The sequence below is a fragment of the Triturus cristatus genome, chromosome 5_2, assembly GCF_964204655.1.
Source record: "Triturus cristatus chromosome 5_2, aTriCri1.1, whole genome shotgun sequence".
Lineage (NCBI taxonomy): Eukaryota > Metazoa > Chordata > Amphibia > Caudata > Salamandridae > Triturus > Triturus cristatus.
This window is the reverse complement of record NC_140588.1, coordinates 618,680,544-618,693,732: the sequence shown is the minus strand read 5'-3', so window position 1 is coordinate 618,693,732 and position 13,189 is coordinate 618,680,544. Positions and strand designations below refer to the sequence as shown.

The window sequence follows — 13,189 nt, the reverse complement described above, 5'->3', positions numbered from 1 at the left end:
ATAAGGTATTCTTTCAAGATATTTGACATCACATCATTCTATGCACAAACCAACATTGCACAGATTGATACTGACACGCTTCTCCGGTGATGCGATGGTGACCCTTGCGGTGGCGACATGCTTCTCTGGTGATGCGACGATCAGCAGATGTGGCGGAGACATGCTTCTCTGGTGATGCGATGGCGACCTTTGCAGTGGCAACACGCTTCTCCGGTGATGCGACGACCAGCAACTGCAACGTAGACACGCTTCTTCGGTGATGCGACGGCGACCTCTGCGGCAGCGACGCGCTTCTCCGGTAATGCGACGGTAACTGTTGCGGCGCCGGCACGCTGCTTCTCGTTGAGTCATGCTTTCAGCTCCCAACAACACGCAGGCTGCTGCAGACAGAATCCCTAGTAAGGGAATTCAGGGGGGGGGGCTGGTGGTGAAGTCTTGTATCCCTGAGATTTCAGCAGGAGGCAAGCACAATTCAAGCCCTTGGAAATTCTTCTTCAAGATGATGAAAGTTTCAATAAAACTCTTTCCCCTTTCCTTGGCAATAAACAAACCACTGCAGGCCAACCCCAGAAAATAGCACACTGGCAAAGGGGTAGGCAATTCCTTCTGCTTCTCTGGTTCTTCTCCATGGCAAAGATCCGTCTAGATTCTCAGAAGTGATCTAAAGTCTTGGGGTCTGAGCCCCAATATTTATACTAGTAAATCCTTTGTCCTCTGAAGGCAAGGGTGCTTGTACCTAGCCAAAACCAGTTCTGTGCAGCTTCCTGGCAGGAGGTGGAGACAGCATTGTTGAAAGCAGACCTGGCCCAGGTAGCTGAAAGGAAATCTCCCCCTACTCTCTATTCTATGAAGGCTGGGGGCACTGAAAGGAAATTTCCACCCCCTACTCTCTTTGCTGCCAAGGTCCTATTCAGCCCAGCCCTGACCCATCAGACTGCTGGGGCCCAAGCCCTCCTGTCACTCACTAACCAGACATGCAATACACAACCTAGCAGAGGCAGGCTGGATGGTTAGGCAAGAAAATACCTACTTCCTAAAAGAGGTATTTTCAGACATAGAATGTTAAAACCAACTTCACGAAAAGATGCATTTTATCATTCTGAGTTCAGGCATACTAAATTAGTTTTTCTACCATGTTCCCTGGGTCAGTTACGATTATAAGATGTTTTAATCAAACTGCCCATTCTGGCCTTGCAATAGTGAAAAACTAAATTGGCTGTAATTCACTATCAGGACATGCCACACACATCAGGGCATATTCTACCTTTCACATACAATGCACCCTGCCCTAGTCCTACCTTAGGGGTGTCTGATATGAAGAAAAGGGAAGGTTTAGGAACTGGTAAGTGGGAGCACTTACCAAGTCAGTATGGCAATACTGGACTGCACACAGGCTCTGCAAGCAGCCTCTGTGGGTGGCACTAGTGCTGCAAGCCCGCGAGCAGCATTTGATTTACAAGCCCTGGGCACACATGGTGCTAGGGTCTGACAAGTAAATCAAATAAGCCAATCATGGAGTCACTAATCCATTACATCAATTTTACATAGGGGGCACTTGCACTGTAGCATTGTATAGCAGTGGCACAGTGCCCTAAGTATCTAAACCATCAAAACATGTCAAAAACAGAGGAGACATCAGCAAAAAATGGAATGGAGACTCACACCAATCGTACCAGGTCTAACAGACCCACATATTTCCGAAATAATTTCACTGGCACTGGAATCCACAAGAAGAATTAGCTTTATGGTTTTCTGCAAGGCTTTGTTGATTTGCCTGGTTTCTGACTTCATGAGATGTCACATCTTTTTTTTCCCATCTGTTTCTGCTAACCTGATCTGAAACCCACCAGGACATCTTTGGTTACTGCTGAGCAGTGGAATTTTCCTGGGTTGCCTGAGCAACCAATGCTCATTTCACTTCTCCTTTGGTTTTCAACAGGCATTTTCACCGCTTTACTACAGTACAAGCATTGATTTTGCTTCTGTGTTTTGTTTTTTTGGCCTTTGTTAAAGGGTCTCACTAGTCACCTTTATGCCTAGGCTCACTAATGTCTCCTTTTCTTGACCATACATCGCATGTTTGTTTTGGCAGTCAATAAGCTTATTTTCTAACTTGACCACGGAGTTGATTAATGTGGGCATGTATCCTGTAAATTGAGTGCCTGGGGTAGGAGATCCTTTATTTCTTCTTTCAGACTACCATAGAAGAAAGATGCTCTCTCCTCCTCTGATAACCCAGCCTCCACGATCAAGCATTTGAAGGTCAACAAGTACATCATTAGATCATTGTTGCCATATTTGAGGTTGAGCGGTTCTGTACCTAATGACTGTGTGAAGGTGTACTTGGTAAACAACTGGCTAATTTCTTCTTTGAGAGTGTTGTGTTTATACAGCAAGTAGATATTCTTTTCAGCCACCAGAAAGAGCCTGTTGGCTCTACTATGTCCTCCTTTAGATAGCCTCTTTTGATTATTTTTTGCCTAGAAAGGATTTTGGGAGGTAGAGAAGGAAATACAATTGGCATTGATTCATGAGAATCCCTAACTTCCTGCTATCACCACTGATGCGTTCTGTGGTACCTAAATGCACTGGAGTAGGTATGACCAGTTTTATTTGAGAGGCAATCAGTGGCAGTGGAGTTGACATCATGCCTGGACTCACCTGGGATATATGAAAGGATGTGCTTCTCAACAGGCCTTCATCCTGTATCTCCTGGTTTAAGCATGCCCCACTGATGATGATAGGGTTATACAGTCTGATTTCCATCTCTCTGGTATGAAATTGAAGACGTTTGGGAAAAGTAACATTTGAAGAACCTAATTTTGTGACTCAGCAATCATTCCATTCCTGATTCCTTTATTGGTGTCACTCATTTATAAATAGCCTTTTCCTGTAAACGTGGTCTTTGCATTAGTTTACTCCTTTTTCCATTCATTTGACTTTCTGTGCAAAATTAGGAAAAGGTGAACTGTGCAAGCACATACCATAAACTCTTCGTTTGTGCAGTTCTTAGATGCATACTTTTGTGAATATGGTTCATTCTGATCTGCTGTAAGTTGCCCTTTCGCAGAAACATATTTTGTTTGTATCTTTCACTATTTAAGTCAGCTCATAGATACTGCATCGCTTGTCAATTGTTATTGTTCACCTTCAAGCAATCCTACTCTTATAGCATAGTTTATATGTATCACATGTAAGCAGTGTGTATTACAATGGTGGGCAGACACAATGGTGGAGTTTCTGAACTTGCATTGAAATGGAAGTAGATGAAAACATTTAGGTGCATGTGACATTCAATATGCAAATCTTGAAACTAAGCTTGTTTCTCCCTGAGCAGGCTTCCATCAATGAGCGCTTGAAGCAGTTGCAGGATGCCCATCGGGATTTCGGACCTGGCTCCCAACACTTCCTCTCCAGTAAGTGAGTAAAGCTTTTAAACCACTCAGTCTGGTTAGGAACTAACTTCTGCCATGAACAGGATGAACTACATATTCCAAAGACCACTTCCAACTGTACACACATTCACTGTCTGCTTCTTTTTCACATTTTCCCAAATCAGGCTGTCCTGGTTGGTAAAGCCAAGATGGACACCTTGCCATTTGTTCATGAATTTCGATTCACCAAAACGCCTGGGTAGCAGAAGTGACCCCACACACTATTTCTGAACACAATGACCTCACAGGAAGTAACAATATTTTGTCTTTGACCCTGAATCCCAAGAAATGATATCTCAAAATCTTTATCCAGATGAAATCATATTAATTGACTTCCCTGAACCCTACTGCTTACCTTAATGAAAATGTACAGTGAAATCACAGGGATATGCACAAAGAAAGAGATTAAAAAACACTCACTATTACCAATACTTCATAGGGACCAGTGGCGGCTGGTGGCTTTTGAGGGGGTGGTGAGGCGTACAAGTCATCCTTGAGTAAGAAAAGCGAGTGCACCAATGACCTAAGAGGGTTCCAGGCTAAAAGGCACTGTCTCCACATTCAGCACACAGGCAAATGCATGCCAATAGGCTTTGCATTAGCGTTAGCTCACATTTTACTTTGCATTAGTGTAATCTGAGGGTGTGGGAAGGCAAATTGTAATCACTGGAATAAACAACTCAACTTAATGATGGATAACATTGACCCTTTTGTCATAATTTAGCCTGTTACTATATCCATAGAGTACTGTCTATTCACTTGTAAATTAATTGCATACGAGTTCATGCTACTGAAAGTCTGCTATTAATTGGTAGAGACACAATACAAGATTGCTTCAGGTATAGTTATAGAAGCCTATGAGTGACTGACTGGCTCGGTTACAAAAAGTATATTTATCAACAGAAAACGAATGAGGTAATAGCTTCTATGCGATAGTGCTCCCCGCAATCTAAAATAGAAAAGGACATGGTCTTGGCATTATTCAGGCAGGAAAAGGTATGCAGAGGTGCTTTACAGGCTAATAGCAAGGTAATATTTCAAATGTTTCTTTTCATTTTACAGTTCTGCTGCACTGCCGATATTATTTAAATTGTCTCTTTTTGTTTATAAGATAATGCCATTTTATGCATGATGTTAGACTGTAGTTGTGTACCACTGGACATCCTGACTAGTGGGAGGGACTGTCAAATGAAATGACTGTGAGTTTTATTGTGAAGCAATGGTGTTGCAAGCTTCATGGGAGCAGTTTGCCCCACATGTAATACACATGTAATACACCAAAAGCCTGTGTAATTATAAAAAGCAGTGTGTTTCAAATCTTAAATACATGGTATAATGCCAGCTGTAACCAGAAAAAAATCACCACTTTTTATGATTTAAAATGTACATGACTGATTGCAATGCAGACAGACTGTCCTTACCTCTGAATTGAAATAAACATTTTTATCTCGCATCGTTTCTTTTACATTGTGCACATTCTTTTATTGCTCATTATTATTTCTTCGTATTGCTCTCTCAAGGCCGTAACATACCTAATTCTAAACCACACTGGCCTAAAATACTCACTTTTTATCATTATCTGCAGCTCACACACCCATCTCAGTTATTTGTAGCTGAAAAAAATAATATGGACTATATGCATGTTCGGTTTTGCAGGCGCCTTACTTGTCTGCCCTGTATGTCACCGTAAAGTAGCTTTAAAAAGAGGTCAAGCCGAGCCTGCACACATTCTCTGGGACAAACAGCAAAGGCAATGCTCTGTTGTCAGCACGGATGTCTTCACTTTGTATCTTCGCATGCTGCCTGAAGGAAGATCATTTGAAAACCGTCCCGCCCCCGCGCAGGCTAGCTCTACTGTAAGCTTAGAGGTTGCTTTATGCCAATGCCAACATAGCTCTTGTGATAATTATCATATTAAATACAATGAGAGCTGCACAGGGATTGGACAAGCAAGGTAACACAGCGCCCCAGTGAAGATACAGTGGGATTCGTTCTCTACCCCACCCCCTGCCAACCCATGGCCTCAACTCAGTGTGGATTTGTACTGTGAAGCCTGAAGTGCGCATGTCAGGCTGGCCATGTCCAAAGACCAGTCAGTCTGTCACGTGCACTTTAACTACACGGCACTGAAGCTCTCCATGGCAACATCTACACCCTCTCCCTTCGTGATGCCATTTTATAACGTGAGTAAATTCAGCACAGCCCTGCCGCGGTATGAGTATTTATATGTGCTAAAACGTACTATTCCTTTTTATAGTTAATTAGTTTTGACATCATTGCTTGTACAGAACTATCAAACTAGCAAAGCACAGAAATGATGATGCTGTTCAAAAACATAGTTTAAAAGATTTTACACTTTTTAATTTGTTCACTTTCATTTTATATTATAAAGAGTGCACATACTAGAACAGCTTTTTGCCTAGTTGAAGTACCTTCCAAAATATTAGGTGTCTCTTATATGTGCAGGACCAGGTCTCACCTCGTTTCCCACATACAGTGTACCTGATCCTGGACCTCGAACAGGTATGCAACACGCTGACGTGGGAATACCTGTTCTGAATACTGACCCTCATGGTAGGCAATCGTCTCCTACGGTACATTTATACAATGCCAACTTCGACTTGGAGGCTTATTTTACCAGTCTTTCTGGTGGGCAGGGGGAATAGACAGGCCTGCCCTTTGTCTCCCCTCCTTTTTGCTTTAACGATGGAGCCACTCACTGTATGCATCCGTCGGGAGGGGCAAACATGGAGCATCCCCTAGCTGACGGCCTGCATGCAGTTCTCCAATATACGTATGACCTGCTGCGCTCGGCTCGGACCTCAACTCCCTTGCTACCACGTTAAATGAGTTCACCATTGTGGCGGGCCTGCGCGTTAACTGAGCCAAGTCCAGTGTTTACGTTTTATGTCCTGGGGTCCCTCTCTGAGAGGTGTCCCTGACAGGGCACCCTTGTGGAAACGTGTAATATTTTCATTAGCATAAGCAACTGCCATTTTGGCTGTGGCGTCCATTTAGTTTCCTTCGTAATTCTTTCGTCCTCTGCTGTTCGCTTTTTCACCCTGCTTATGTTATCTATTTTAGTTGACCTCTTTCGACATGGCTAAGCAATGTACGTGCTGGGGAGTTTGTAGCTGCCAGTGCACCTCGTCTTAGATGTTATCTGTTGACTGTTTACTGCTGTCATAAGCATTCCTGCTCCCCTCCCTATTTTCTGATCAAGTAGTCATCCATCTGCCCTTGTTTGCTGATAGCTATTTCTAAACTTTTTCTTTCCATTTCTGTCCATATGCTTATATTGCAACAAAACTGTATATAAGGACGATGGTTTGTGAGTTCAGTGTACCTCCTCCTACAACACTTGAGAGTGTTGTGTGGACGTGGTCCCGCTCATGAGTGATTAATAAACTTGTTATTTTATTTCAACTCCAGTGCCGATCTCTTTTTGTTAGTCTTTGGACCCGTGGACGAGAGGGTGATCCTGCACCAGTGTGCTCACTTTTGGGTACATTTCCACACCCTTAGCTGTGGAGGCGGCACGGTTTGATACCTAGGAATACACCTGTACCACTCCACCGCTGATCTCTTTGATGGAAACTCGGGACTGGCCCTGTCATCCTTGAGGCCCTGTGTGCACTTTTGGAAGCAGTTTCCCCTGGCAATAACGAGGAGAATCACCCTATCAAAGACTGTAATCCTTCCCCAACTTCTATATTATTTTACAAATCTCCCCCTGGAACCATCTGTTCCTTTTGCCCAGATCTGGACATCCTGGAGAGAGATATTTTGGGGAGATCGGTGGCACTGCATTGCTTTGGCGAAGCTGTCAACGGGCGAGGACGGACTTGGTGCCCCTTCCTAAGAGGTTTATTATCTGGCGGCTCAATTACAGTGGCTGTCCCGCTGGCTTGAGTGTCGCACACCCTCTTCACAGCTGCACCGGGCCCTTCTGTTCCCATAACACCCTCCCTCCATCCCCGGGGTCCCTACACACAACAATAGCTCAAAGCTGCATGGTTAGGGTTCACATACTTATGTGTCAGGTCACGCCATATGCCCATGTGCTCCAACTACAGGGCCTTCCATGCCCCCTCCACCCAGGACATACCCTACGCCATTGGCATGAGCATTCCCTGGACATGGTGGATGACCTCTTCACTGAGGGATGACAACTCATCTTCGACCAATTCATAGTTGACCGTGGATACTCCCAGGCCAGTCCTCATGTAAGAACATCTCCGTAACTCTTTCAGCCTTTTCTGGTCCATGGTTGATGAGCAAACCCCGACTCACGTGGTCCTCCAGGTGTTGCTCGAGATGGGAACCGGGAGGCATCTCATCACCTGGCTCTACAGGGCACTCAGGAAACACACCCAGCCCTCACTCCTGTCCCTTTGCTCCAAGTGTGAGGATGATATTGGGAGGGTGCTACATGACAAAGAGTGGTAACAGTCGTTGGAATTCCCCCAATCATTCTCACGAAATCCATGGTTCAAAACATCCAATTTTCCATCCTGCACCAGGCCTACTTAACACCTGATCACTTCAATCACTATTTCCCCTTTGCCCACCTATTCTGTCCCTGGTGCCAATCGTCATCCATGGACTTACGCCATGCTCTGGTCCTGCCCATCCCTCTCTTACTATTCGTCTTATATACACACGATCCTCAGCAGCATCACAGAACTCCCAGACATGGACTCATGGGAGGCTGGTGCTCTGGGCATCTTCAAATGCCCGAAACGGCATACAAGCTACACACCCACTTTGCCAGCTTGGCCCTCCGTTTGGCGAAGAAGACTCTGATGGCACTCTTAAGGGAACCGTCCGTGCCACCAGCAGTGGCATGGCATGGGATGGTTTGCAACTGGGTTAGGGCTGAAGGCGAGGCCCTCCAAAAGGAGGAAGGCCGTTGACTATGTAAATTTCCCTCTCTGACGCCTGGGAGACACTACTGGACCAATTTTGCCTACTAACCCCCTCTGCATTCCCCTTCCTTGCTTTTCCCCGTGAGCCAGCGGGCCCTCTGCCCCTTATGGAAGAACGCCAGTCACCGGACCCCAACCTGGCCCACAGTCCCCTGAGGACCCCCCCTCACAGCACGGCGATCCGCTGTCACCTGCTCCTATCTCACGCCGCTGCGCCAGAGTAAGTCATGTTTCCCTTGATGGCCATGTTATGCAGGCTGAAACTCCTTATCACTCAGCCAACCCACTGCTTCTCTCAGTTGCACAGATCCTACCTCTAGGGTACCTGGCCCTCCCACTTATTCTTCCCCTCTGTTCCTCTTTAGCATAGTCTCATAGGGAACCCCTCCTTAAATTCCTTTACACCATAGGTACACCAGACTCATTGGACACGCAGAGCTCATATACCTGGCGTGACGTTGGCCCCATCCTGTGGGGTCGTCATTGAACCGACACCCACCGACACCTGCTCATGATAATGTACTAATGTTCTATCTTTACGCTCTAGCCGATGAAACTGCAATGTGACCCTATATGACCCTATGTGTGTGTTTTCTGAAAAATCGCAATAAAAACAGTTTAAAAACAAAATAGAGTGCACATTCCACTTCTGAATGTATGTATTTTTAATTAAAAGTGTAACTTCCCACCCACACCCCTCTTTGGGATCTTCAGAAAGTAAATAGTTCTTCAGAACACCATTTGTTTTCTGTGCTTAGTACTTCTTTTGCCACCTCTGAGGCCAGGAGTCGCAAAATCAGTGCTGGTGGTCCAAGAGGCAAGCCAGGGATAACAGCTGCAACACCTGGCGACCCCTAAATGACATCGATGCATTTATTTGAATCAAAGTGAGACCTTGCAAGTTTGTCATGGAAACAGTTGCATAAATATTGTTTGATTTAAAGTTTGTAATCATAAAATGTGAAAACATAACAATTTCTGTAGTATTACATTTTTTCATAGAATTAGAAGTGAATGCATGTCATAGTCTCCAAATAGGTAAAGCTTTAGGCCATCAAAGGTATGGAAATATGCAGATTGGATTGGCTTGGCTATTAATATCTAAAATCTATGAATTGGCAAAAGTTCTTGGATGGTGGAAAAAGTGCATGAGCCAATCTGCCAGCATTTTTTCAACACATGGAATATAAAGCAAATTGAAATCAGCCCTCATCTCAGTTTCCTGAGACATTGATCAAAGGCAGTACCCCCATAATAATCCAGGATTTCACAAAATTTAAAATAAACATTTTTTTTAACATCTTGAGGTCTAGATTTAGTGATTCTTCTTGATCACAGGAAGAAGATCCATCTTTGTGTGGGCCACCTTCTGAGTCTTTGCTTCTAGTCTGTCTGGAAACTGCGGCCCAGATTTACAAAGAGTTCATGCAACACAGGACAGCAAGTAAAGTTGCTGCACTGTGCTGCATGAACATGAGAGAGCAGAACTGCACCATATTAATTAAGAAGTGAGAGTTCTACTCTCTCCCTGTGCTAGTGCACTTCTGGCAGACATTCTCCAGTGCAGGCACCCTTTCCCCATACAGCAAGGTTGTATGTGATATGGTAAGCATAGTGTTTGTGCAGGAAAGGCTCACTTCCTCCCAGAATGCAGCACACATACAAAGAGGAAAAAACGAGAAATATCTCTCCTTTTTAGGCCCGCCCCAGCATGACACAGTATTTTGGCACAAATCCCTGTTTACAACTCTTTGTAGATAGGGACTTGTGTCAAAACCAATGGGTGGTTGTACGGGAATGCCCATGTACCACCCATGGAACGCCTCCTTGAGGCAAAGTAGTGCAAGGCAGTACATTGCCCTGCATTACTTTCAGTTACAAACCAACACAAATCACGTTTTGGATTAGTTTGTAAATACCAACTTAGATTTTGTGTCAGGTCTGCTTTAAAAAGTAACATATACCTGACACAGATTCTTTGTAAATCTGAGCCTGATTTTCTTGACATGTAGAAACTGCACCTACTGGCACACTAGTCAGATTAAAGAAACAGCAAAAACCATCATACAAGTAATAATGTAAACAGTTATAATAAATTACATTTAAACAGTAAATTACTGTAAGTAGAATGGGCAGATAGACGGTGATATGCAGCTCTTTCTATGCATGCAACAACATGACCACATTATAGAGGAAAGCAAAACCAAAGGGGATGATGGACGGAGTGTTGAACATTGCAAGCACTCACCCTCAGTCAACTGATCTGGGTTTAAACCATCATCATTCTTTAGCTCACTTCACCACCCCACGTTCAGACATGGCCATATGCAAATCAGTCTGACCCTGTGCCTCATGGTAACAATCCAGCCCGAACTGCCAAGTCATGTCTTCCCTGGACCGGAAACAAGCATCCTACGACCGGTTTCGGGTTCACAACCCTCATCAGCCAGGCGATCTTGAATCCAGTGGCAAAGTTAGCAAGGGACCCACATCTGGGCATACCCTGCCAACTTAGGGCGAACAAAGCAAAACCAAAGGGGATGATGGATGGAGTGTTGAACATTGCAAGTACTCACCCCCAGTCAACTGATCTAGGTTTAATCCATCATCATTCTTTAGCTCACTCCGCCACCCCAGTTCAGACATGGCCATATGCAAATCAGTCTGACCCTGTGCCTCATGGGAACAATCCAGCCCGAACTGCCAAGCCATGTCTTCCAGGGAGGACCTGGCCTGTCAGTTCGGGCTGGACTGTTCCCATTGGGCACAGGGTCAAGACTGATTTGCATATGGCTGTGTCCAAACTGGAATGGCATGGTGAGCAAAAGAAACGATGGATTTAGGCCCAGATCTCTGTACTGGGGTGAATGTATGACATTGTTCTGCATTCTGTCCATCAATAGTTCTTTTTGCATTTGTCACCCCGAGTGGGACGTGTATGCTCAGACGTGAGTCCCGTGCTCTCCATGTCACTGGAATCAAGCTATCCTGGCTGAAGAGAGGTGAAACCCCGAAACCGGTCCTAGGATGCCTGTTTCCAGTCCAGGGAGGGCCTGGCCTGGCAGTTCGGGCTGGACTGTTCCCATTGGGCACAGGGTCAAGACTGATTTGCATATGGCTGGGTCTAAACTGGAATGGCATGGTGAGCAAAAAAACGATGGATTTAGGCCCAGATCTCTGTACTGGAGTGAATGTATGACATTGTTCTGCATTCTGTCCATCAATAGTTCTTTTTGCATTTGTCACCCCGAGTGGGACGGGTATGCTCAGACGTGAGTCCCGTGCTCTACATGCCACTGGAATCAAGCTATCCTGGCTGAAGAGGGGTGAAACCCTGAAACCGGTCCTAGAATGCCTGTTTCCAGTCCAGGGAGGAACTGGCCTGGCAGTTCGGGCTGGACTGTTCCCATTGGGCATTGATTTGCATATGGCTGGGTCCAAACTGATATGGCATGGTGAGCAAAAAAACGATGGATTTAGGCCCAGATCTCTGTACTGGGGTGAATGTATGACATTATTCTGCATTCTGTCCATCAATAGTTCTTTTTGCATTTTTCACATTATAGAGGAATACAGGCTTGTCTAATGTTTGCTGAATGCAAGTCACATCTGAGATATGGAGGGAAATTGGACTGGAAAGGCTTACAATTCTTCATAAGCTTCTTCTAAGAAGGAGAGGACTTTGATATTTCCTTTGAGAAAGTGTCCCTTCAGATGAAAAAGTTTATTCCTCATACACCATGACAAGTATTTGTTTTTTGATTACTCCCAGGTGCAAGTTCCAGAAGCTACATTTCATTTGTCCATATGTGGCGAGTTGTAAGCAAGTAAGACACATGAAACACAGTAATCTGGCAGTTACTTCTTTACTTGCTGCAATGCCTTCCAAAGGAAACAGGTCTGCCTCGCCCTACCTCTGTACCCACGCGCAGTGTTGGTGTTTCTGTCAGTGGCCACTATCGAAGCAAGTGCTTCTGCCTAACCCAGCTGTCCTGCTTCTGCAACATAGCGATGGCACCAAATTCCACAAAGGGAAAGCTCCAATCTCCCCAGCGACTGCAATGGGACAGTAGTGCAGCTTTTATCTTACAGCCCAATACTGTTGGGGTTGACTGCTCTCCCCCCAGAGGCATCTATGTAGAAGGATTTTCTGAGGCTAAAGTGATGAAATATCTGTAGCACTTTTTCAAAACCCACTCGGACACACAAATCTGCACAGATTATGTGCTGTCCCTTAAATAACATAAGACCTATGTTGAGCAAGACAGTCTAAGTGGTAAGATATGTCTTTAACTTTCCAATTCAAATATTAGGAACAAGAACTTTAGATATTTGTATATTGCACTCTTCAAACGTGACAACATAATGGGAGTTGCTGTCTCCCACCACAATGGTTTTAATTTTGTTAATCTCAGAAGGCTGAAATGTTAAGATTCCAACATTACCCCTTCAGGCTACACGCGCATCTTTATTTCACAGACACTGAACTTACCGAGCCAGCTTAAGGCATTGAATGCTCTTTAGTATTTTAAAAGGCAATAGATACTGTAGAGCTCTGACATGGCTTGCTAAGTGAAGCGGTTATTTATGAATCTACTGACTGTTTGCCAAATCAATATGCTTAGTAGATTCAATATATGTTTAAATATTAATTAATAATAAATCTGCATTTCATGATAATATTTTGGACAGGTCAGTGTCTATTCAAAGGAGGCAAGTGCAGGCTTAAAACAGAAGAAAGAACATTTGTATCTGCCAGCTGTCAAACATCTGTTAGGTTCTTTGGGTTTCGGTGGACAGCTGGATGGCGGGAGTTCCGGGGCAAAT

The 13,189-nt window shown here is 44.5% G+C and overlaps 1 protein-coding gene across 2 annotated transcripts in view; it reads left to right on the top strand.

The window, feature by feature from the left end:
- The window catches only part of DRP2 (dystrophin related protein 2), a 955,857-nt gene that overhangs the window by 748,277 nt on the left and 194,391 nt on the right, over window positions 1-13,189 (top strand). For both annotated transcript variants that reach the window (XM_085607714.1, XM_085607715.1), the window contains one exon: window positions 3,338-3,416. In XM_085607714.1, the coding sequence (XP_085463840.1) occupies window positions 3,338-3,416 (79 nt within the window). The remainder of the gene's footprint in view (window positions 1-3,337; window positions 3,417-13,189) is intronic.